The 25,903-nt window shown below is 45.7% G+C and overlaps 1 protein-coding gene across 1 annotated transcript in view; it reads right to left on the bottom strand.

Annotated features, from left to right (window-relative positions):
* Positions 1 to 25,903, bottom strand: part of GPCPD1 (glycerophosphocholine phosphodiesterase 1) — a 43,031-nt gene that overhangs the window by 780 nt on the left and 16,348 nt on the right. The window contains exons 10-18 of the mRNA XM_056856255.1: positions 24,468 to 24,522; positions 22,490 to 22,582; positions 21,011 to 21,088; positions 17,996 to 18,035; positions 17,150 to 17,211; positions 16,809 to 16,874; positions 15,441 to 15,577; positions 14,405 to 14,540; positions 14,013 to 14,173 (exon numbers count right to left, since the gene is read on the bottom strand). Of these exons, the coding sequence (XP_056712233.1) occupies positions 14,013 to 14,173; positions 14,405 to 14,540; positions 15,441 to 15,577; positions 16,809 to 16,874; positions 17,150 to 17,211; positions 17,996 to 18,035; positions 21,011 to 21,088; positions 22,490 to 22,582; positions 24,468 to 24,522 (828 nt within the window). The remainder of the gene's footprint in view (positions 1 to 14,012; positions 14,174 to 14,404; positions 14,541 to 15,440; positions 15,578 to 16,808; positions 16,875 to 17,149; positions 17,212 to 17,995; positions 18,036 to 21,010; positions 21,089 to 22,489; positions 22,583 to 24,467; positions 24,523 to 25,903) is intronic.

The following is a 25,903-nucleotide window of genomic DNA, read 5'->3' as shown; positions in this document are numbered from 1 at the left end:
GTGGCAAGAATCCCCCCCCCCATCTGTGACGGGATCCAAGTCTTTGCTTCTAAATCGAAGCATTCCAAGTATCAAAAAGGGGTAAAAACAAAGACGGAGGGACAAGGACATACTTGGATCCCACTTCAGATTGATTAGAGTACTTTAAAAAGGTATTATGGGGAGCAAGTACAAACCTGTTAAATCATTTGGAAGTGGAGGATCTGGTGGATGTCTAGAGGAAAAGGAATCCATGCGTCAGGGACTACACTAGTTACTTGCCTGCTTACAGAACCTATTCCAGAGCTGACAATTGGCTTTATTTCCTTCTAGGTCAAAGTGCTATAACATTTCGTTAACTGCTTTTCTGTGCTTCTCTAAACCATCAGTCACCCATAGTGCTCTAGGTTCAGAAAGCATTGCATCACCACCGTGAGCTCGAACTCTAGGGCTCCACCAGCAACCTCAAAAAGCTGTTCTACAGGCAACAGCCCGTTCTAGCCACTGCAGCCTGGGCAGAGAATACCTGGTCACCACAGCCCCTTTTCCCTGTAAAGCAGGAAGTTTAATGTACCCACATTCCTATCTGGCCACACAGCACCCCATGTTTTCTGAACATACGCAGCTGTTATTGAACTGGGAATTTGTGCTGCAGTGGCATGTGTAGTAAACCCTGGATGGATCTGCCCACCCCTGTAGCAGAGCTTCTCATCCCTTCAAAACAGCAACTCTCTTACTCGTGCACACTGTGGGGACAGATTAAGCTAGAGCTACTGTTATACAGACAACTTAAGGATTTTATCACTTTGTGGAAACATGAAAGGAAATCTGAAGTTTAATCTTTAGGCTTCCAGGGACTGATCCCAGGCTGGGTACATATATCCTTGTTGGCCAGCAGACAGAAACAGAGATTTATTGTATATATCCCAAGTACTTCTGGGGCTGCATTCCTTTCCTCATCTGTATCGCAATGTTGCAAGTGTTACAGATTCCCAATTTTCTCCAAATGCGTTGTGCATGGCTATGTGCTGATATCTGCCACCACCTAGAAATTCTGGTATTGCCTGGTGGTCACTCTAGGCCATCCTATAATTCTCCCTTGATCACAAGCCTGTGTACATGTGTGGGGTAAAAACAGTGTTGCACTTACCTGTAACTGTTGTTCGTTGAATGGTCTTCTGTGCAGGCACGCATGGGGACTGCGCTTGCACAGGCCAGCCACGGAGAACATTTACAAGCTTCTTAGAAGAGTTAGCTCCCTTGGAGCACTCCCCTCCCCCCGTACGCGACTAAGCCCTAACGGCTTTTCCCGCCTATTGGTCACGTGACGGGGGGTGGAGAGCACTCTTCCCTCAGTTCTCCATTTCGCCGCCGCGGGGAGTGCACGCTTTTACAGTGACAGCCCACTGCGGGGAAGGAGGGAGGATGTGTGCCTGCACCGAAGTCCATTCAACAAACAACAGTTACAGGTAAGTGCAACACTGTTTTTCGTTTTCATGGCTTCTGTGCAGTCCCACATGGGAGAATAGCAAGCTTACCATTGTAGGCGGTGGGAGTGAGCTGGTCATCGAAATAACCTGTTCAACACTGATTTTCCCACAGCTGCTTCGGACCTGGAGTCAACATCAATCGCATAATGGCGAATGAACGTGACCGGTGCGGACCATGTCGCTGCTTTGCAGATCTCCTCAATATTGACAATGGAGGAAAACGCTGCCTATGCAGCCATTGCTCTAGTGGAGTGGGCATGAAGGTGCAACGGACATTCCAACCCAGCTGCAAGGTACGCCAACCTGATTGCTGAGACAATTCACCTGGATAAGGACTGTGCGGACACTGCTTTCCCCTTGTGGGGGCCTCTGAAACAAATAAAGAGGTTGTTATCCAGCCTAAATGCTTTGGTTCTTTCTAATTATAACAACAGCGCCCTGCGCACATCTAATGAGTGCAACTGTCTATCAGCCTGGGTCTCCGGATTGGGGAAGAAAACAGGTAGAGTGATGTCTTGTGACAAGTGAAATCTAGACACTACCTTGGGAAGGTATGACAAACTGGGTCTCAACACCACCCTGTTAGGAAAGATCTTTGTGAAGGGGGGTCGAATCTAAGAGCCCTTAGATCACTGACCCTACGCCCTGACGTGATGGCCACTAAGAACGCCGTCTTGTAAGACAGGAATTGCAGGTCACAAGAGGCTTGAAGGGCTTGGCTATTAGGTGGGTTAAGACCAACTAAAGGCTCCATTGGTGTACCGGGGTTTTTACTGGTGGGTATAAGTTATCCAGCCCCTTCAGAAACTTCTTGCATAGCTTATTGGAGAAGAGTGAGAAAGCATTAACCCCGTCATGAAAGGCATATATTGCTGCCAGGTACACCTTAACAGACGAATTAGACAGGCCAGCGTCCTTTGGGACAACAAGTATTCAAAAACAAAGGATATGGGACACTGTTGGGGAACCTCACCCTTTTCCACAGCCCATTTCATGAATTTTTCCCATTTTAAGCTATATGAGCATCTCGTGGATGGTTTACGCGACGCTACCAGAACCTGGGTCACCCTGTCTGGCCAACCTGTTACCATGTGACCCTCCAAGCCGCTAGGTGCAGCACTTGGAGGCTGTGGTGCCTGACACCGCCCCTGTGCAGCAGGGACGGTGACTCTGGGAACTTGATGAACCTACCCTTCGACATGCTCCACAGAGCAGGGAACCAAAGGCGTTTTGGCCAGAAGGGGGCCACTATTATCACATTCGCCTTGTCCTGGAACACCTTTCCCATCACCCTTGGGAGGAGGGGGATGGGTGGGAAGGCATACAACAGGTGATGGGACCACAGCAGCTGGAAGGCGTCTGCTAGAGATGTGGGGTCTATTCCTGCTCTGGAGCAAAAAAGGGTACATTTCGTATTGTGGGAAGTGGCGAAAAGGTCTATCTGAGGCCATCCCCATGTGTCGAAGATCTGGTGGATAAAAGAACGACGGAGGGACCACTCGTGGTCCACTGAAGTATCCCGGCTGAGGGCATCTGCTGTGCAGTTGGACAGGCTGGCCACGTGGATAGCCGTGATGGCAACCCCGTGGGAGATTGCCCACTCCCAAATGCGAGTGGCCTCGTTGCACAGAGCTAGGGAGTTGGTACCCCCGTTTGTTGATATAGAACTTCACTGTCATGTTGTCTGTTGAGACGAGGACGGATCTGTTCTGTAGGACGCCTGTAAAAGAAACAAGGGCGTTGCTAACCACCTTCATTTCCAGCACATTAATGTGAACAGACGTTTGGGCCACTGTCCAGCGCCCCTTGGCCACCAAGGACCCACAGTGCGTGCCCCCCAACCCCCTAGGGAGGCATCTGTAAATACTTGTATGTCATGCCCTTGTATCCCAAAAGGGACTCTTGCAAGTAGGTTAGACTCCTGTAACCACCAGGAGAGGGACCTGACCACAACTCGTGGCATGGGTAGTTTTTTCCATTGCGGGTCTTTTTGAATTGTGACCGCTCTCTGGAAACGCTGTGCCATGAACCAGTGACACATCTTCTGTATCACTCTCACCCTGGCAACGGGGAGAAAAACAGAATTCCTGGGTGCGTCCAGTACTGCTCCTATGAAGTCCACCACTTTAGAGGGGACCAATCTGGACTTGTCATAGTTAATGACCATTCCCAGTTTTTCCAGAGTATGTGTAATTAGCTGAATAGAGCAGGACAGGTGGCGCTCAGAGTGCCCCACTATCAGCCAATCATCCAAGTATGGGTAGATTGTGCAACCCCTAGTGGCCAAGAAGCCCACGATCTCTGATACCACCTTGGTGAACACCCTGGCTGCTGTGGCGAGACCAAAAGGCAACACTGTAAACTCATACACCTTTCCCTTGCAGGTGAATCTCAGGAACCTCCTGCAGTCCCTTTGGATTGCCACATGAAAGTATGCATCCTTGAGGTCTAAGACCGAAAACCACCTGTGCCGCATCAGGAGAGGCAACAGGTCTTGTAGGGACAACATTCTGAAATGCTGCACATATACGAATTTGTTCAGGTCTCTGAGGTCCAGAATGGGATGTTTACTTCCATCTTTCTTGTCAATCAGGAAGTACCTTGAATAAAAAAACCCGTAGAGATTGGTTGGGCGGGACAACCCTGATGGCCCCTTTTTCTAGTAGGTTTTCAATCTCCCTACTGAGTTCAGGAGTGCCCTGACCCCTATGTGAGGGCGGGAGCGAACATTGGGGGGTTGAGTGGAACTCAATGAAGTAGCCATAGCTAACTACATTTAAGACCCACGAGTCAGAGGAAATGCATAACCATTTACTGAAAAAACAGCATAAATGTTCCAGAAACATTGGAACACTTGCAACCAAACATAGTCATGCCTGCCCTTTTTTCTGGGCCTGATCGTTAGGGGAGTAACCACCTCTCTTCCCCTTGCCCCTTGGGGTGAACCTTCTTCCCTGGGCTGGGATAGGGTAGAAACGGGGCTGTGACTGCTGGTAACCCCATGACGAGCCTCTACATGGCTTGCTCTGATAGTAGCCCCTGTGGTACGACCTGGGCCTAAACGAGGGGGTGGACTGCTGGATGACTCCTAGGGACTTGGCAGTGGCCTTCTGCTTTCTCAAATTATGCAGAATTTTGTCAGTCTGCTCAAAAAATAAGGCCTTCTCATCCAAGGGAAGGTCTTCTACCCTGGCCTTAACGTCTGCCGACAAAGAGGAGGACCTGAGCCAAGAGTGACGCCTCAAGACGATGCTAGAGGCCATAGCCCTGCCAGAGCAGTCCGCCATGTGGCGGGATGCGGCTAACTGGTGTCTTCCCAGTCTCTAACTGGAGGACCTTAAGAGGGCCATCTGATATCACCCCATGAGGGTACTAAAATTAGAGATCCTAGCCCCTAGGACCGCCGAGGAATATAGTTTGCGGCCTAGGCCGTCCAACTTCCACCCCTCCTTGTCTAGTGGCGATGAATGTGAGCCAGACTTATACTTGGCGGAGAGAACCTCTGCCACAATTGAATTAGCCTGGGGGTGTTTGTACAAGAACTCACACCCATCCTCAGCCACCTTGTATAGGTTTTCTATCTTCTTGATAGAAGCCACCACCGAGGCAGGTTTTTGCCAACCCACTGAGATGACATCCCTAATGCCCTGAATCAGCGGGAGTTTGGGTGGGCCAGCATCTGTGCTGAACAGAACTCCCATAATCGGGTCCTCAGGCCTGGAGCCAGATTGGACTGCCTCCACATTCAGAGCTCTTGCCATCTGCAAAATCTGCTCCAAAATCTGACAATTTTAAGTCCTCAGTGGGAGAGACCAGTGTGGGGTCCCCCACAGCATCGTCTGGCAAGGCCAGCGAAGTGTCTTCTGAGCCCAACTCGGAAGCTATTTCGCCCTCTTCTGTGTCTGGAGACACCTGCCTCAGGAACGGCGTCGAAGCCAGTAGGTCTGGACCTAATTGCTTCGACGTCGAAGCCAGCTGGTGGGCCCCCTGCAGTTCGACGGCGACGTCCTCCATGTTGTCACAGCGTCGATGATGACCGACCTCGGGGCAACCGTACAAGGAGCTCGGCATAATGAACAGCGGCGATACTTCGCCCCAGCCAGCGAAGCGTGGGTCGACGTTGTAGGGTCTCATATCTATATAGCCATACCCCGGATAGCAAGGGGGGCCATAGGCATAGGGCATCCAACCCTGGTATGTGTGTCAAGACCTGACGTTGGTTCTCGGGCCGGTAGAGGGATCTTCGTCTCCAGACGAGATTATCTTGGGAATGTCAATGGCTTCCTTGTCCGAGGAAGAAAATTGTAGTTCGACCCCCAATGGAGATGGGGTACGAGGTCACCCAAAAGCAGGTACTGCCCTACTCTGCGGGCAAGGCCCCTCTCCCAAGTTGCAGTCACTTTCATGGTCTGCTTCGGGTGTGGAGACACAGACCTCTTCCTCGGGGACTGCACACTCCGTCTCGACGGTGAGCGATGGCGAGGCGACGGAAACTTCTTCGCCTCCAAGAGAGGGTCGCCCCCCGTAGACGTCGAGGCCCTCAACGACGGAGAACGGCGTGGAGCAGGGCTCGACCTTGATCGCATCGACTCCTCGCAACGGCATTGCTATCAATTTAGGGGAAGAAGCCTGCAGACTTCTCTTGGGGTGGAACGCCACTGAGGCCTGTGATCCCAACGAAGCCACCCTCTCTCCCCTCCCTTGTGGGAATATGGATTTCTCATAGAGCGCCGCTTTAAGCTTTTTTGTTCTATCTATGCGGCACTTATGCGTGAACCGGGCACACGCCTTGCAGGCCGATACAATATGCCTCTCTCCCAGACAGATGAGGCAGTCGAAGTGTTCGTCGACCTTTGCCATCTTAGTACCGCATGTGCAGCATTTCTTAAAGAAAGCCTTTAAAAAAAAAAAAACTAACTCTCTTTCGGTTTTGTAGCCCGAGTATACCGACCGCGAAAACGAAGGTCGACACGAATCTCTCCGAATCACCTCACGGTAAGTATATTGGACGAATCAAAGTTGTGTGTTCTCTCCGCGACGGCAGAAAAAGAACTGAGGGAAAAGTGCTCCCCACCCCCCCGTCACGTGACCAATAGGCGGGAAAAGCCATTAGGGCTTGGTCGCATACGGGGGGAGGGGAGGGCTCCAAGGGAGCTAACTCTTCTAAGAAGCTTGTAAATCTTCTCTGTGGCTGGCCTGCGCAAGTGCAGTCCCCATGTGGGACTGCACAGAAGCCATAAAAACGAACACAAAGCTTTCCACCTTCCCCTCCTCAAGATCTCTTCAACAGCATAATGCAGTCAGCTCACGTGGGGAAACATAATCTGGAAAATCTCTCAAAACCACAATACAAACTGTAAACAGTTTTTACTCCACACATACACAAATAAGCTAATAGGGAATCTGAAGGGGTGAAAATTTCAGAATACAAAAAGAGAAACATATAAGACTTTCCATCTGGAAATGGATCGCCTTTATTACAGCAAATCCTGAGTGTAGCAAAACAGTGAAGCTGGATTTCTGGCCCATATTTCAAGGGATTCCTCAAAAGTGGGGAGTTTCCTTCTGGCCCAACCCAAAAATGGGGTTAAAGTTCAAAACTCTTGCCAAAAGAGGACTGAACTGATAAACCTCTTGCTTACGATCCCAGGTTGTTCTGCATATGATTCTTTTTGGTGCAGAGGGGAAGTACTGGGGTCTCAAATCAAGGAACTCCTCCACCGATTCCACCACAAGTTGGACAACTGGGAAGAAATTTCGGTGCAACAGAGTATGTGGCTCAACTGAAAACTCAAAACCGGACAGGCCTGTTTGTTCCTAGAACACAGGAATCTTGTTCTTTAAAAAAATAAAAGCTGACTTTTCTTTTATTAATAGAGGCTATCAAGGACAAAGAGACTCCACAGAAGGCATATGCTAAATACCGTATATACTCGGGTATAAGCTGACCCGAGTATAAGCCGACCCCCCCCAAACTTGAGGCCAGAAAAGGGAATTTCTTATTGACCCGCGTATAAGCCGAGGGTCAATAAGAAATTCCCTTTTCTGGTAAAGCTGCGCTCTAAAATGGCGGCCGCCATTTTAGAGCGCAGGGAAGATCTTGCCCCTGCCCCAGGTCGCCCTCCCGCCGGCCTTGCGGGACCTCCCAACCCACCCCAACCCCAGTGCCATTCAAGGGGGGAGGGGGAAGAGCCCCTGAACCCCCTACTCACCAGGAGAATCGGCGGCGGCAGCAGCGGCGCAGCCTTCCCGGCCCTGCAGGAGGCCCCTGCCGGCCGGAGGAACCCTCGCAAGGCCGGCGGTGGGGGCAGGGCAGCCTTGCCGGCCCTGCAGAAGGCCCCTGCCGGCCGCTGCCGGCCAGAGGAACCCTCGCGGGGGCGGGGCGGCCTTGCCGGCCCTGCAGAAGGCCCCTGCCGGCCGGAGGAACCCTCGCAAGGCCGGCGGCGGGGACGGAGCGGCCTTGCCGGCCCTGCAGAAGGCCCCTGCCGGCCGCTGCCGGCCGGAGGAACCCTCGCGGGGGCGGGGCGGCCTTGCCGGCCCTGCAGAAGGCCCCTGCCGGCCACAGGAACCCTCGCGGGGCCGGGGCGGCCTTGCCGGCCCTGCAGAAGGCCCCTGCCGGCCGCTGCCGGCCAGAGGAACCCTCGCAAGGCCGGGGGCGGGGCGGCCTTGCCGGCCCTGCAGAAGGCCCCTGCCGGCCGCAGGAACCCTCGCGGGGCCGGCGGCGGGGCGGCCTTGCCGGCCCTGCAGAAGGCCCCTGCTGGCCGCTGCCGGCCAGAGGAACCCTCGCAAGGCCGGCGGCGGGGGCGGGGCAGCCTTGCCGGCCCTGCAGAAGGCCCCTGCCGGCCAGAGGAACCCTCGCAAGGCCGGCGGCGGGGGCGGGGGGGGCCTTGCGGCCCTGCAGAAGGCCCCTGCCGGTCGCTGCCGACCGGAGGAACCCTCGCGGGGGCGGGGCAGCCTTGCCGGCCCTGCAGAAGGCCCCGGCCGGCCGCTGCCGACCAGAGGAACCCTCGCGGGGGCGGGGCAGCCTTGCCAGCCTTTTTTTGGGCTGAAAAACTCGGCTTATACGCGAGTATATACGGTAGATGTTTCCAGGTCCTTCTAGCACGTAAGCTTCCTTTTAAACTTAATCTATGTTCACTGTTGTAAGAATTCCCTTCAATATGTACTGTTCAATACATACAAATTGGGTCTGAAACTCTGCAAATGTACACTGTTTTTAAGGTAAAGGTAGTCCCCTGTGCAAGCACTGGGTCGTTACTGACCCATGGGGTGACATCACATCCTGACGTTTACTAGACAGACTCTGTTTACGGGGTGGTTTGCCAGTGCCTTTCCCAGATGTCTACACTTACCCCCAGCAAGCTGGGTATTCATTTTACCAATCTCGGAAGGATGGAAATCTGAGTCAACCTTGAGCCAGTTACCTAAAACTGACTTCTGTTGGGATCGAACTCAGGTTGTGAGCAGAGCTTGGACTGCAGTACTGCAGCTTACCACCCTGCGCCACGGGGCTTTTACTGTGTAAGCCATACGTTATTTTGACCTATACCCACTTTGAGTATTTTAAACAAAAAACTAGCATCACAAAAGCTTTATAAATACCATCCCATATAAATCTAGTGTATCAAAAAGATTTGTCAAAATGATTGGGTGGAAAGAGGGACTAAGCTCCATCACAGATGTATCTCAACTGAGAACCAGGATCTCCTATGCCACGTACCTGGGGGGGGGGGGGAGAACACAACCCAAACCAAAGCAACACTCAGAGCCAACACCTTTGATTACAGGACTTTCTTTTCCAGAGAATGTCCTAGTTAGCCACTTATGACACTAATTAAATATATTTATTTCATCTTTTGTGAGTTACAGAAAACAATTGCAATGGGCGGGGGGACAAATGCCTGACTGAGCTAAGAGGTCTCATATCAGACTTCGAGAAGAATAAAGGCTCCGTTTGCTTTTCATTCCCAAAGGGACTACTCCTTGAAAATTAATCAGTCAATTTCTCTGCAGCAATGACTCACACAATTCTGAAGCACTTGTTTGCTAAAACAATCCTCCTTTGCTCTCACTCAAAAGGAAATGTGCATGAGTCATTCAGCACCAGTGGCTAAGAGGCTAAGCTACAAAACAGGGAGGCCAGCATGCCAGAGATTCACATGGCCTTAGGCAGCCACTCTAAGCTTCAGGGCACCTTGCAATATGGGAACACTAACCTACTTTGGAGACTTGTTGTAAAGATTACAAACAAGATAATCAGCATGAAGTGCTAAATAAATGCTACCTAACCTTCTCATAAGAGAAGGCTTCCCACTCAGAGAGCTTCCTGCTTAGATTTTATCAGAATGCCTAAGGAAGTCCTTCATTACTGTACATAGGATTTCCTGAGAAAGTTTATTCCACTTCCAAGTATAAGACCATATTTAACAAGCAAGTTCCTCAAGCCAACAGTGAGGCAAGACTGATCAATTTAAGGTTTTTAAGTTATTTAAGAATCTGAAATATGGACTAGCCAGTTGTACCCCATCCAAACAGAAGTTTTAAGATGTAGCACACAGCTATCGCATCCTCTCAAATGGAGGGAGGCTCTATTTCAGGGACAGCCCCCCAGACTATGTAAAACTCCCCTCACACATAATTAGGAAGGGATATTCAGTCCCTTTACTGTTACTCAACTATTACCAGAGCCATGAGCAATACTAGGCAAAGATTTTCAAGGGACTTAAATCAGGCAAATCTGGAGACAAGAAGTCTTTGAAAAGAGAACAATTTTATTAGTCCAAGTCCCAGAACTGTCCCTGATATACTACATGCTAAGCCCCCCTGGCAAGTATTCCGAGCACCCTGTAAAAAGGGTAAATTGGAAGCCATGAAGATTTCAAAGGATGCAATTGGAAGTGATCCATCCATAGGACCATTAGATGGCAGCAGATTAACTGCAAGTACCTGGACTTCCTGAACCCTAAAGGAATAAGAAAAGACAGGAAATATTAATCTACTAACTTGAACTAGAAACCTAGCAGATGACCTACCGAGTAACTTCTTTGTCTGCTGGAGGGAGGCTTTAAAAAACAAACAAAACCATTTCGTACCAATTTCCCTTTCCATTCCTCACATATTTTGAACATCAAAACTCTAAATAACCCCAAATCTTCATACTGTTCTAGCTGTAAGGCTTCAAAATCCCTCCACCAAACAGTTCAATGATGAACAGTCTCAAAAATGGCATCAGTGAATCGGATATTCATATTCTATTATATTTTCTTAATCTCCCCCGTTCTATTACATTAACTAGGTTACCCATGAAAGCCAAAGACAGCATCTACTGGAATCACTGCTGCTTTTCAATAACCTATCTATCTCAGTTTTCAAACACAACATTCAGATTTACTGTTGTGGGGGACTACAATATTCACAAAGCTCAATTGTTTAGTCCCAAATTAGTCACAAAGAACATACAATTACAGGTATTTCCGGACCACTAGCCTGTATATTGGGCTCAATGGATTTAATATTTCGCACAGCTGTACCTGTCAGCCAGGATGTTGGGAAGACGCTTGTCAGGTTCAGAGTACAGCCTTCTAAGTGCTCGGCTTAGGGAAATCTGCCAAACTGTTCGAGGTTCATGGAGTCAACCCCTATTGAAAACTCTGGTGATCAGCCAACTAACCTTCACTTCTGCTCTACAGATAGTCTGGCTTGACTACAGAACAATAAGGTGATCTGGGCCACTGATACAGTGACACCAAAATGCCTACTCCTGTCACTGCGATGGCAGGCACAGTACCATCAATACTGGCTGCCAAAAACAGGAGAGCAGAGGACTACAGATGTAGAGATGCTTGACTAAAGCTGATTAATCGTAGTACTGATTTTTATATGTTTCTTATAGGACAAAAGCTGGGGAGCTACCACCAAGCGTCATCTAGGGAAACTGTTCTGGGGGGTTAATATCTTTGTATGCATGGCCTACCTCCGCCTAGAAGAAGTGATTGTGCCCACTTTCACCTGTGTGTGTATTAAGTGCCATCAAGTCGCTTCTGACTCATGGCGACCCTATGAATCAATGTCCTCCAAAACGTCCTCTCTTTAACAGCCTTGCTCAGATCTTGCAAACTGAAGGCCGTGGCTTCCTTTATAAAGTCAATCCATCTCTTGTTGGGTCTTCCTCTTTTCCCGCTGCCTTCAACTTTTCCTAGCATAATTGTCTTTTCCAGTGACTCTGGTCTTCTCATAATGTGACGAAAGTACAACAGCCTCAGTTTAGTCATTTTAGCTTCTAGGGTTAGTTCAGGCTTGATTTGATCTAGAGCCCACTGATTTGTTTGTTTTTTGTCAGTCCACGGTATCCCTAACACTCTCCTCCAACACCACACTTCAAAGGAATCTACTTTCTTCCTACCAGTTTTCTTCATTCACCAGGTTTCACAAACATACATAGTAATAAAGAATACGATGGCATGAAATTAACTTCATCTTGGTTGCCAATGACACATCTCCCCACCCGCTCTGCATTTGATGGAACACAACAATTAATTTACAGCAGAGTCTTAATTCTGGGCCGGGGGAAGGAGGGAGGCTGATTTCTCAGGTAGTTCCCTTCCCATCCTACGTCCTCCTTGTCAGAATAGACATCCTGCAGCTATAGGAAGTGAAATGAGCATAGATCCCAAAATACCACATCATCTATCCTGGATAACCAACAAAGATCTTGAATGTGCAGTCGGAATTTTTTATGTAAGGCAATCTACAGCATTAGATAATGAGAATTCCTGTGTATATCTGTAGACATACATCATATTTTCAAAGGGGTTCATTTAAATGCAACTAATTTCGTTCCACAATGCTGTAATGCAAATGATACTATGCTACTCAGTGTTACACAGTTTAACTCAATATAAAAAAAAATAGCTGCAAGCCCTCTTGTGATGGCAGCTTCTTCCAGAAATTTTACCTCTCATGCCTCCATGTTTGCCTTGAAATAAGGGCATATGGGAAAGTGTTTTAAGTGGCTTCTCTACTCCCAGGTGAATAGACATCTGACAAATCCCAAGCATCTTCTGGCAGCAACAACAGATCTCTTATTCCGACAAATAACTGGCATCACTAATAGCCCCCCCCCCCAACAAAAATCCTAGATTATTACAGCCAGATTTCCTGGCCACAAAAGACGGATCTACTAGCAAATCTACTGGCAAGCAAATCACTTTGGTTCACAGCAAGTCCTGTACCATAACAGAAAGAATACACAAAGGCCTAGTCTGAGATTTCTCACAAGAGGATCACTGAAGAACAGCCCATCTACAGGTCTGTGCTACGACATCACAAGGACTTGTCTACTCTGTTCCTTTGAAGGATACTTACTTGATTGTAGAGGCAACCCTGCATGCACTCAATGCCTTGGTGATAATTCTTTTATCTGCTGGTCTTGGACCGTATTAAAGTTATTGATTGGTGATAATTCACTCCAAGTTTGAGTACTCCTCTAGTAAGGTTTGAGTACCCCCTACCCTACACTTTTCAAACCATGATTAGTATTAAGTTGGCAACAATGTGAGTACTGAACATCATTAGCACCAACCACAGTTCATGTGTGGTTAGAAGTAGTTTGGCTCCAGGGTAATGCTAACTGTAGGAAGTTTTTTTTTTTTTTTTTTTTACCTCCAAGGGGGACACTCATGAGTAAGGCTCCCAATCACTTAACCAGCAATGTTTATTACCTCAGCAAGTAGACTAAATTTTAATTTCAATCATATCCTAATAGGATTTCACCTGGGAGCCTCCATCTATAAACTCGAGGTTGTATGTTGCAGAATACCAACCCAAAAAGGCAGATTTAGACTCAAGAAGAGTACATTCACAGGGGACATAAATAATAATGACAAAGTACTGGAAAATGCTAATTTAGGTTAGCAAATTAAATGGATCAAAACTACAGGAAAAAAATCTGAAACAAATTTGTGTGTCTCAATAATTGGTACCCCCCACCCAAAAGAAGGGATATGTTTATCTAATTAATACTATACACAGAAATCCTTAAAGTAAAGTCTATGGGTTGCATCCAAAGCACAGCAAGTGGAAGTATTCACGGAACATTCTTGCCATCCTCGTGCCTACCCCCCGCACTCCCTGAAACATGGACATGGGTTCAGGGGACCTACAGGAATAGTATACCTGCAGTGAAAAGGAGAAAGGGAGCACTGGTAAAAAAGCTACCAGCATAAGTGCCTTCTAGCAGTGGAAAAGGTCTGTAACATTGAACCCTTGGAAATCACCATTAGGAGTATCAACATACATAACAGCAATTCTTTGCTGCTTGATTCATTTAGTAAGGGTTCTTCAGTGCACACTGAACAGGCAGACAAATCTAAGCTTTTGGCATAGGGCAGAACCCCCCCCCCCAAAAAAAGCTACACCTGGCCCAAAGAAGCCCACTGTTGTCTAAATTTCTTATTCCAAGTCAACCTGGACCTTAGCTGCCATCTGATTACAAAGTGTTTCCTGAAGACAGAGTACAATAGTTAAAAAAATAAATTGCAATACCTGTCATATATCAGACCATGAATACCATGTTCTCTCAGTTTTTTCCTGTTCTCTGGGTCATTTGCCTCATCACCCCAGCAGAAGACAACCAAGCCTTTAGAAATTGCCTCATCGATAAATGACAGATTCTGTAATAACTCTTCTGTATTTGCATTGATTCCCTGAAAAAAAATATAAAACTCTTAAAACATATACTTAAGACACTAACTGTGCAAGGGTCAACCATTCCAGTTATTAAATGAGTTTAACAGTACATGAACACTTAAAACACACTTATCTTGGTTAAAAGGCTGTAATGAATTCTTAGCTTTTTGTTGTAGCACAAAGAACAACATATTAGGTAAAACTCCGTCTTAGAAACAATGTTCTGGTCAAAATGTTTTATGACTTACCAGAATATTTTCAAATTGTGCAAAGCTCATAGCAATAGATGTAGTACGACATCTGAGATCCATCAGTTCTGGGTACGTTTCACATCTTCCTTGAGTTAGGAACAATATGGGATATTTATTTTGTTTCTGCCTGACCCTGTAAGAGCATTTGAGCAAAGTTACAGCCTCAGTCAGGAAAGTTTCTAAAATATAATTCTTAACATGGACACCCACCCATTATTCCTAAATTGCAATTGGTCTACAAAGGAAGGGGGGAAAGAAATTATGAACTTAATCTTCATCTTTCCATCCTTCATAAAATACGTACCCAATAGGGTTGAAGCCTGCCAATAATTTCCGATGACAGAAGGAAGGGTGATTTGTTTTGCTAAAAAATTCATATACTTTCCTGCCACCCCAGGAACAACATTTCAGGTAAGCATTTTGGGGCACAACCAGGGGGGGTGGGGGGGCTGAGATTTTCAGCAGGATCCAAGTCTACGTTTACAGCATTTTATGGACAGGAACAATTCCCTTGGATCATCTATATTTTACCAAATGCAAACAACTAATCATGGCACAGTATTGTTTTACTTACACCGCCTTCTGATGACACATTGCCTAATGCAATGGATTCGGGCAAAGATTTCAATGAATATTTTGTCATAGATACTTGTAATGCTGAAGAGGCAGACAGCATCTTAAATCTGAAAAGCTGCTTGCTTCTTCAACAGTAACAGCATCTGAGGAAGAAGCAACAAAGAAGCCCAAAAGGATTCTTCCCAGTATAAAACTTACTGAATTGTGATTGTTGTTCTCATCTATTGATATCTCCCTGGCACAGAGTGTGGTTCACTCTCACAACCAGTGGAAGCTCCCACCACTATCCTAGAGAGTTGAGTTTTTAGGAATCAACCACAACTACTGAAACATGCCAACAATGAGAAGGTCCAGAATGAAATAACCTATTCACTTTATAATTTGGTGGGGAATTAGATTATTTAAAACACCAAGCATAATGCTCCAAACCACATTCTTAAAAAGTATTTTCACTCACATTGTACATATGTCTGCATCAAATGAAGAAAATATAATCCTCCTCATTCCAGCCTTTATCAGAACAGTTTTCAAAATTATATCTAGGAAGTTGTTCATGTCAAAGTAGGTTGAAAGATTACCATCCCATACCCCATCCTGAAAGACAATAGATTTTTAGTTATTTAGTATAAATCAGTGGCGAACCAAGGACATTTCAAGTAGTTATAAGAGAAGGCTCTACGGCCCCCGCTTCCAGTATAACCTATGACCCAGCAAATTCATCGCAAGCAGAACTATACTGGCCGTAATAATGCTATTTCACATTATTACATACCACTTATAATCTGCCAGTCACTCTGTTTACCAGAGGTAACAGCTGAATGCTTGAAGGATTCCTCCCTCTTACTCTGAGGCACTAGGATGATATGGCAGCTAAAAACATCTAAAACAAGCTTAAGGTTAAACACACAATCTTGGACTCCAATATTTGCCATTAGGCAGGAGTCATCCCCCCAAGTCAACTCATTTGGAGATTATGGGCTGTTGGTTTTGTTTTTTTTTAATTACCCTCTCCAGCAGCAGGTGGCTTGGCTCGTTTGACGGAGTCATCCAGATCCATTTGCTCTGCAGGGACTTGCCTATAATTCACCTGTCTCGGCTGGAAACATGTTATGGCCTGATTCGACTACAGCAGTCTGTGCAGGGGCAGGTGGCCTGCTCTCCTAATAGGAACCTGCATGGCAGTTGTAGTCGCCCTACCAGTCTACCCCGTTCGTCTCATCGTGCCAGCAGGTGTGAGATCTACTGCATCCTGCTTTCGGGCTTTCTCTGCTGCTGCCCGGTTCTATGGAGCCGCCTGCTGGGACTGTCAGCAATGCCCCCTGCCCCACCCCACGGTTTTTAGAAAGCTTTGCAAAACAGAACAGCTTAGAGGCGGAAAAAAACTGGAAAGGCTGAAAAGCTTCTGCAGTGTTCTTCACAAGTTGCGTTATTGCTGTTTTATGGTCTTATTTGTCACACCACAGTGTGCAACCTTTGGTCCCATCTGAGCAAGAAAAAGGTGGGTTTTTAGAAACATGAAAAAATAAATAAATCTTTAACAGCTGGATTGGATGGCTTTCAGTTCCTTCAGATGCCGTTGTTCAGTGAAACCGTGTGTCCATATTTTCAGGACTAATATTAGGTACACAAACCGCAGACTGTAAAGGCAAGAAAACTCACAGGAAAAGCTATGTTGGGTTTGATTTACTTGTACTTGACAATAACAGAATTAAAAGGGACAGAAGCGCAGTAGGTGGTCTAATCAGGATTTATAATTTAAATACTGGATTAAAGAAAGTAGATGCAAGCACTCAGCTAAGTAGTATATTTAGGATGTTTTACTTACCTTTTGCTGACAGATCCATTTTATTTCTATATTAAACCCAACATTTTCAGGAATAGCTTCTAATACCTGGATGGGAAATCATTACCAGAGTCACTAATAATATTAACCACTACTGGTCGAGGAAAACAACACTGTGCTAAATACACGTTCTTTTGATCTTTGTGCTGTGACAGTATCAGATACTTGCTAGCTTAACAGTGCTATATGAAGAGTAACTGCAATCTAAGGCACCCACTGACTGTAAATAACGCTAAGACAGTTCCCATGTTGACCTGCATTATTATTACTCCTATGCTATTTCACAGGTTACATTATACATAACGGATGCAGAAGCTACTTACCGTTTGGAGAGAGGGGAATGGCTGCATGTCAGAAGGAACATTTTCTTCTTCTTTAAATGATTCTAGAAAGAAATTTTAAAAGTTGCCTTGAAGCAAAAGTCTTGTGCAAAGAACTACACACTGCAGTCAAGGTTAGAGGATTTCTAAACAGAGTTCGGACACTGCTGCACCCCTAAGCCGCACCCCTTGCCCTAGCACTAAACTGCTGTGCAGTCTGCCAGCAAGTCCAGCGGCCTGTGCTTTCCTGAGGAGGAGGGTGGGAAAGATAATGCAAGAGAGACCTGTGTACTGCTACTAGCTTAGCCTCTGCCCAGTAGGTACGCAAGAGGTACATTGAATTCGCCCACCTCTTACTGATCGGTTTCCCTTCTCCTAGAGGCCCACAAACCATTTGCAACAATAGTTTTGCCAGCAAGCCCCAGGGTTCGTATGCTGAGGCCCAGCTCCCCTCCCCGGCCACATCCCAAACAACCTGGTATTCGCTGACCTAGGAAGTGTACAATGGAAGTTGTACACCAAGAGCTACCCAACTGTTCCAGCAGTCTAATTACCACCTTGTCACCAGAGATCTTGATCATGTGGAAGTCATAACGTGGTGTCTGCTTACAAACATCTACAGGCATTTGCTCCACGGCATATATACTAGTACAAGATATACAGCACTGCCAACCTAAGTACATTGTGACCTACTCTGAAATTAACATTTTCCTTCCACATTAAAAGGGATATCTTAGCAGATAAGACACCACCACCCCGCTCCTCTTGAAACATTAACCAGCAGCTTCATTCGGTTGCTCAGAACCAACTACGTAATGGTTAGGAAAGATTCCCCTGACTTCTACATACCTTGGCTGTCTTTAGATTTCAAGGCAGTCACATGCGCCAGCTACAAATAAAAGGCAGATCAGCTTTAAAAAATGTGCTTGCCAGCAGTGGTAGGTTCTTTCAAGCGTGGCCCAGATGAGGTGTGAATGGAGGTCACACGCAGGGCCTCTAGACAAAGCCATGCAAGCACTTTTGCTGCCACTGAAAGAAAGCTTACCCCGAGTCGCTAGACGCGGTCTGCAAAACAGCGAATGAGCCCTGTCCGTGATGCAGCTCGGGAGCAGTTACTGTTCTGACAAATGGTATCCTAACCAAGAGATCAGATGCAGACAGTAATCCAGAGCCCATTGAATGTACAAAGGCCAAGCTGCCACGTCTCTACAAGAGACTATTCACATCTCTTTGGCCTCCAATGACCAGAAAAATCTAGTGCAGTTGGCAAAAATAGAAATATATTTATGCAAAGTATTTAGCTTTTGCTGATAGAGGCACTGTATCTTTCCATGGAAGCAGAAGCAGCACCCTGTGAATAGGGAGGTTGGCACCTTGCCATCCTCGCTCCCATTACAGCAACAAAGATTCTAGTTCTGCTTTGTAGCTGGCAGGGGAGGGGATAGTTAAAACAGGATGCAGCTGTGGCAGAACGGATGCTGCTCGTTGCCACTGTGGAAGAAGCAGCCCAGGAGCTACTTTTAATTGCTTCATACATGGTCCATCTCTTTTGATGCTGCAATTGTTAAGATATTCAAGAGTTTTCATAGCACCAGTCAACTGCAGCGCTTGTGTCTTCCCTAAAGGACCGTTCCAATTTGAGTATAATGCATCAAGAACTGTCAAGCAATTCTGGAAGATTTCTCAACTCCTCCAGAAGTATTTTAATTTCTTTTGCACTTTCACATTTAACCTTGTAAGCGGTCAAATGGAAGGCTCACAGGTTGGGGGTCAGAAGTCTGGCGAGGGGCCGTGGCTCAGTGGTAGAGCATCTGCTTGGCATGCAGAAGGTCCCAGGTTCAATCCCCGGCATCTCCAGTTAAAGGGACTAGGCAAGTAGGTGATGTGAAAGACATCCACCTGAGACCCTGAAGAGCTTCTGCCAGTCTGAGTAGAAAATACTGACTTTGATGGACCAAGGGTCTTATTCTGTATAAGGCAGCTTCATGTGTTTTGTATGTTCATTATTAATACTTCAGATGGACGTATGATACTGCTGCAGACAGCTGCCTATTTTGTGCCATATTAACTTCATTGTGGTCTGTTATTTCAGATATGGAGAGAAATTGCAAGGCATACCACGGGAGCACAAATAGCACCTTGCAGCTATGACTTCATGTTGTCCTTCTACTCTTCTGGAGCAGCTTTTTATCTTTCAAATGATAAGCCTCTTTCTCATCCCCAATCTTTGAACAACTAATACTGCTAATCCTGGTTATGTGACTGGCGATAGGGAGAACTTAAAAAAAAAAAAACCCGAATAGGAGGAAGTATCAATAACAATTACAGTCATCTAAAACAAAGAGGCTGTAGAAGGCACTCACACATTGTATGGGTTTGATCAGGGATGGAAGCAGATGAAATAATGAGATTTAAAGTATGTTAAGAATTACACCCGCCCCCCAAAGCAGTAGTTTCCAAATTAGGGGTAAAGCATCTGCATTGCATTCAGGAGGTCCCAGGTTCAGGGCCTGGTACTTCCACTTAAAGGGTCCAAAGGAACAGGGCTGGAAACGATGTTTACCTCAGACCATGGGCACCAACATGGCGCAGTGGTTAGAGTGCTCAACTAAGAATATGGGAGGACCCAGGCTCAAATCCCTGCTCTACCATGGAAGCCTGCTAAGTGACTTTAGGCCAGTCACACACTCGCAGCTCACAGGAGTGCTGTTGTGAGGATAAAACAGGAAGGAGAACATAAAACAAAAAGGAGAAGAATGTGAACCACTTTAGGTACCCATTAAGGAGAACGGTGGGGTATAAATGAAGCAAGCAAGCTAGTGTGAGAACAGTCTGCCCTGGGATAGCTGGACCAAGAGTCAGACTCGGCAGAAGGCAATGTTGTGTGGTTAGGAACATCAAAGTGATTTCTCTGAGCATTCTACCAGCTGCATCCTCTACTGAATAAACAAGGTAAGTCCAGCACACATGCCATGGTAACTTCCCAGCCTGATGTATGTTTTACATGGGAATAGCTGAACAATTCCAGCTGGTTCAAAAGAGTGCACCTCAGCTATTGGCTGGAAGTTGGTCAGAGAGAACATATTATTCCTATAATGAAGTAGTTGCATTGATTACCAGTGGTTACTCAGACTCGATTCAAGAAGCTGGTTCTTGCCTCTGGTACCCAACATGACCTGAACCCAGGATACTTAAGAGAACGCCTTCTCCTAGGTGAGTGTCCCCTATACTCCTCTGTCACCTGGAGAGATCTTGCTTGGTACTCCTCCAACCATTGCGGCAGAACTGTTGCCACGAGGAAGGAAGAAAGGAAGGACTTTTCTGTACTGGTATCATCATTCTGGTTCTTCCTTTCGGATGGAGGCAACAAAGACCCAGTCCATTCAGGTTGTCAGAAGGTTGACTAGAACTTTCTTCTTGTTTTGACAGTCATTTGAGGGAGGCTCATCCAATCAGCAGAAGCTGCTTCTGATTATATGATGCTGCTATTAATCGCTTCAAAGGGTAGCCATGTTGGTATGTGGTAGTAGAGCTAGATTTGAGTCCAGTAGCACCTTCGAGACCAGAAAGATTTTTGGGGTATGAGTCAAAGCTCCCCTTTGTCAGATGTATCTGATGAAGCGAGCCTTGACTCTCGAAAGCTTTTACTTCAAAGACCTTGTGGGTCTCTAAGGTGATACTGGACTCGAATGTAGCTCTATTAATTGCTGTTATTGTTGCAGTTTCAGGAACCTTAACATTTGTGTTCTATGCTGTTATCACCAGCTGCCTTGAGAACCAGTGTGGGGCTGAAGGGCAGGTGAGACATTTTAAGCACAAATATATTTCAAAAAGGCTTAATCTTAGATATATCTAGTACACTACCTTTAATAACTGCAGCTGGGCAAATGTCAGCTCTTTCACTGCAATCTCAAACAGCTCCAACGGGTCAGATTCATCTTTCTTTTAAACAAACAGACAGAAAGATTAGGTTAGAAGCAGCTGGGTGTTCTCTAAGCAAATTCAACTTCACCCGTTCTCTGTTCCGAAAAACCGTGCATGAATTTGCCATTGCCGGGGTACACAATAGGACACCGAATTCCGCTGTCACCCCCTGCACCTAGCACAGTGGCCTAGGAGCTTCCAGTATCCATTCCTTCCTTTTAGCTCAACCAATGGTTGCTGTTGAGAGGTTGTGTGACCAAAGCCTCTGGTAAAACTAACACACGCATAACGGGCAGGGCAAAGCTGGCCCACTCTCCTGTCCCACAGCCTGTGAAAGGTTTCTCTGCACCGACTTACTGGCCACGGCATTAGGCAAGCAATTGTTGGCTGTACTTGCATTTCTTCAGCAATAAGTAGCAGTGCTACAACCCACCCATCTGAAGGGAAGCATCAGTTTTTAAGATTAGCAAGATTTTTATAGGAGTGCCACCATGCATGTCTTATACACACACACAAATTGCTATCTTCTACACACACACAAATTGCTATCTTCTATCTATGTGAAAAATTCTTCCATTAGTAAGTCACACAAATTTCCTAGCTTCCCATTCAAAATGGGAAGCATTTTTATTTGCCCTAATGGTTACATATATAAGTTTCAGATCCCATAGAAATGATTTAAAATAAAGAGCCTCTGACTCAGGGGTAGAATGCATGCTTACCAGTGGCACGCCAGACCATTTTGCTTGGCAAGCAGGTCCAGTTCTCCACCCAAGGGACACCCAAGGCAAGTCCCCCCACCCCCGCCAATACACTGGGACTCAGCTTGCTCCCAGTGTTTCTGACCAAGTACAACCCTGCTCAGTCTTCCCCATTACTCTTCTTAGCTTGCCAGGACACCAATATCTTGACAGGCAGTATAATGTGTGAGTGAGTGGGGGGGGGGGGTTGGCCACTAGGGCCAAACAAGCTGCCTACCTCTGCTCTTAGTGGTTTGATTTTCTAAAGGCATAATGTTTGAAAGCCACCGCTCTTAAAGAATATCAAGGAAATGTCCTCTTGTCCTACCAACAGAGGGGAAAACTGTCCCGAATGAAATTCTATCAAAATTCAGTGTTGGATGCAAGAAGATTGCTAGACAGTGGTAAAATACACAACGGTTGGCAAGTCAGAACCTGGACAGGAAGATGCTTTGCATTGTACTTTTAAGAATTTACACTAAGAAAGCCAAGGTGAGAAATGTATTTATCTCTCTGCATTGGTGGCTTTAATGTAACAGAAGTAACTGCAATTATTTCCATTATATATTACAGCCATCAATGTCAGTTTGAGTTATCAAACTATTTTACAGGCCACCCCAAAAAGCTTTAGGCAAGTGAGATGGATGGATGCCTGCACAGAGAAGCTAAAATTACATACCTTTTTCATGGCAATGCAGCAAGTCAGATCATGATATATTATGGGAAGTTGATCCTTAGAAAGATGTACATCGAACTCCACAAAGGCTGCTCCCTGAGATTGTAGAATACACAAAGAAATTTTTTTGTGAAGATTACATGAGAATGTGCTTAGTTTGTACTCAAATTTGTATTTGCCATAAATACATAAAGCTGCATCTGCGACAAGACTTTTCAGATCAGAGCTTTCCTGAGCTAATTCCCACCTAATGACTATTTCAAAGCTTATGATTAACTTCTGTCTCACCCCCAGCCAGACCTATAGCAGTACTTCCTGAAACTGTTACTTGGTCTTTAAATATATATATGAACAAAGGAATTCTAGGATATTTTTGCCTCAGACCCACACACTGACAGTTATAGACCACTTATTTCCAACTTTACTAAAAATAACCTTGCTATTTTTTTCTGTAGCTTAATCCTGAATGTCAAATCAAAAGTACCCCCTTGACTCCTTTCCCATCTAAATGAAATAAGGTTTTTCAAGAGTAAGATCATGTTAACAAGAGTTGGTTTTTATATGCTGACTTTCTCTAACACTTAAGGGAGAATCAAACTGGCTTGCAATCGCCTTCCCTTCCCCTCCCCACAACAGACACCCTGTGAGGTAGGTGGGGCTGAGAGAGCTCTAAGAGAGCTGTGACTAGCCCAAGGTCACCCAGCAGGCTTCATGTGGAAGAGTGGGGAAACCAACCCAGTCCACCAGATTAGCGTCCACCACTTATGTGGAGGAGTGGGGAATCAAACCCAGTTCTCCAGATTAGAGTCCACCGCTCCAAGCCACCGCTCTTAACCACTACACCACGCTGGCCCTCAATGGCTTGGTTTAGTCTTAACACAGAATAATGGTTTATTTTAACTGATTAGTTTGCCAAATGAGGAGTCAGCGTCCAATGATCACTGGAATGCTGGCTTGCCTCCACAAATGCTGGTTTCACTGCCTTTGTTCCGTAGGTATGCAGGGCAGTGCAAGGAACAAGCCAGCATGTTTGAACTTGCATGTTACCAAAAAAAAGCTACAGTTGAGACTAACTGTGGTTAATAGACCAACCTCAACCATGGTTTCAAATCTTAGCTTATTGGCCCAAAGTACATCCAGAAGAGAGGCACATGTTCAGACAATCCCACTAACCTTGTGTTTACATGATGTCTAAACTGAGTCATTGTATGCATTATCATATTTGCTCAGTGCATGCCTTCTGGTCATTCTGACCCCTACAAGGGTACATTCTACTGCTGCCCATCTGTGGGTTTTTTCTGTGGCTGCTCCAAATTAGAAGGTCTCAACTTCTCTTATAGTTTTGAAAGGTTTGTAAAACTGATCTCTTCAGAAGAACTCTTCGGCTGCCTTGAATTTTAAAGTTTTTTTTCTAATTATTGTTTTAATTTTGTTTTTAGAATTATATTTCTGTACTGTTTTTACTGTTGTAACCTGCCTTGGGTCACAGTATTCTGACAGAAAGGCAAGCTTATATAAAGGTTTGAAATAGTTATCTTAACCTTTCTCCTTAGATCTTCGCGCCCAAGTCCTCGTTTAATATCATTTCATGTACGTATTCCCAGTCAGGGTCAAGCTCAAGAAAGGACTTTGCATGCTGTCCCAACAGAATGTTTGGGCTCATATGCAACTAACTGTAGGGTTCTACTCTTTGAAGGCACAAGATTACAGTAAAAAGATTCCCCCCCCCCAAATGAAATTATTCACACCTGTAAGCCTTGAAATGTAGAAGTTTTTTCCCAGTTATAAAAAAGGGAGAGATGAGGGGGACAACAACTGCAAGACGAGCATAATAAACGTAAAACCTGTATTAATCCTTATGATAAAAACTATCAGTTCCATAATATGAATGGAGAATGCCTTTTCTACATGGTTCTCTCCGTAAGATGCTTATAGGCATTAACATGCAAAAAACAAACGAAGGTAAATATTATACACATACATGTCTAGCAGCGTTCTTTAAAGAAGCAACAGTATTCTCTCGAAGCTTAGCAAGCCTGGGAACAAAAGGAAGAGTTTGATTTTTAAGTCATAAAATCACAAATTAATTTACAACTGAAACAGTTAACAATCAGGACAACTTGGCATCAACCAATCCTTGCAGTTCAAACTGTAACAAACCCCTCACCTATATAAACCAATATCTGTATTCATACTGTCTGCAGAATACAGCAGAATTTTCACATTCTAGATCGCTTATTTTCAGTACATTTTAATGGATTAACAACTGTCATATACCAGGAATATGCAAGCTGCCTGCCCTCGGGGTGCCTGACTCAAAATCAATTGGACACAAATCTTCTTTCCCCCGTGAATAGTTCCATAACCACAAATTTCAAAAACCTGCAAGTGCTATTTAACAGTAATAGTAATATTTTGTTGCTGTAAAACAGTACTTGTGCATTTTGGAGTTGGTCATTTATGGAATTTGGCTCAAAAAGGACTCAACTGACACTGAGTCAGGTCTGTTTCTATCATTTTGACTTCTACAGTAGTTTAGGGCCGCCTTCATCATTAAGACCAGGGACTTTAAGAGAAAACATTGCCCCAATCTAGCATATTGAAGATGTCAAAACTTTTCCCTTCGGAAAGGCAAGAAGAAATGCTCCCATTCTCCCTACAGTAGTCCTCTGGCTCAGTGGAGGCAGCTGCTAAAACCAAGCCAAGCATGCTAGGTATTCAGGAGAAGCAGCAGCCACAATCCAAGGCAGAAAAACATACATGAAGGGGGAAAACTGACACGGAAGTGCAGGTCAAAGTCTTTTTGACTTTTGAAGCAGCAGCTCCCAGTGCTCAAGAGGCAACTGGGATCACAGCTTAGTAATCAAGCCCATGTTTTGAATGTCAGAAGGTTCCTGGTTCTACAACCAACATCACCAATTAAAGAATTTCAGTTATCAAGTGCCGGGAATGACCTCTGTAACACTCTGAAAAGCTGCTGTGAGTCAGCGTAGACAATATGGGCTAAGATGGACCAATGATCCCACTCAGTATAAGGCAGGCTATGTACATACACACACATATTCTTATACATGTGTGTGTTCACAGACTTTGCTCTGCTACTGAAGAAGAGTTGGTTTTTATACCCTGATTTTCTGTACAGTAAGAAGTCTCAAAGCGGCTTCCAACTGCCCCTCACCCCTCAACAGGGGCCTTGTAAGTTAAGTGGGGCTGAGAGTTTTGAGAGAACTGTGACTAGCCCAAGGCCACCCAGCAGCTTCATGTGGAAGAGTGGGCAATCAAACCCGATTCTCCAGATTAGAGTCCACCGCTCTTAACTACTACACCACGCTGGGGTGTAACATCCATAAGAGCTTTGGCTGCATATACAATTGAGCTGGTATACACTTGAGCCGGTATTGTACAAAGTAGCTACTA

This window comes from Euleptes europaea, chromosome 10, assembly GCF_029931775.1.
Source record: "Euleptes europaea isolate rEulEur1 chromosome 10, rEulEur1.hap1, whole genome shotgun sequence".
Lineage (NCBI taxonomy): Eukaryota > Metazoa > Chordata > Lepidosauria > Squamata > Sphaerodactylidae > Euleptes > Euleptes europaea.
Note: the sequence above shows the minus strand (reverse complement) of the source record. Positions and strands in the feature narration are given on the sequence as shown.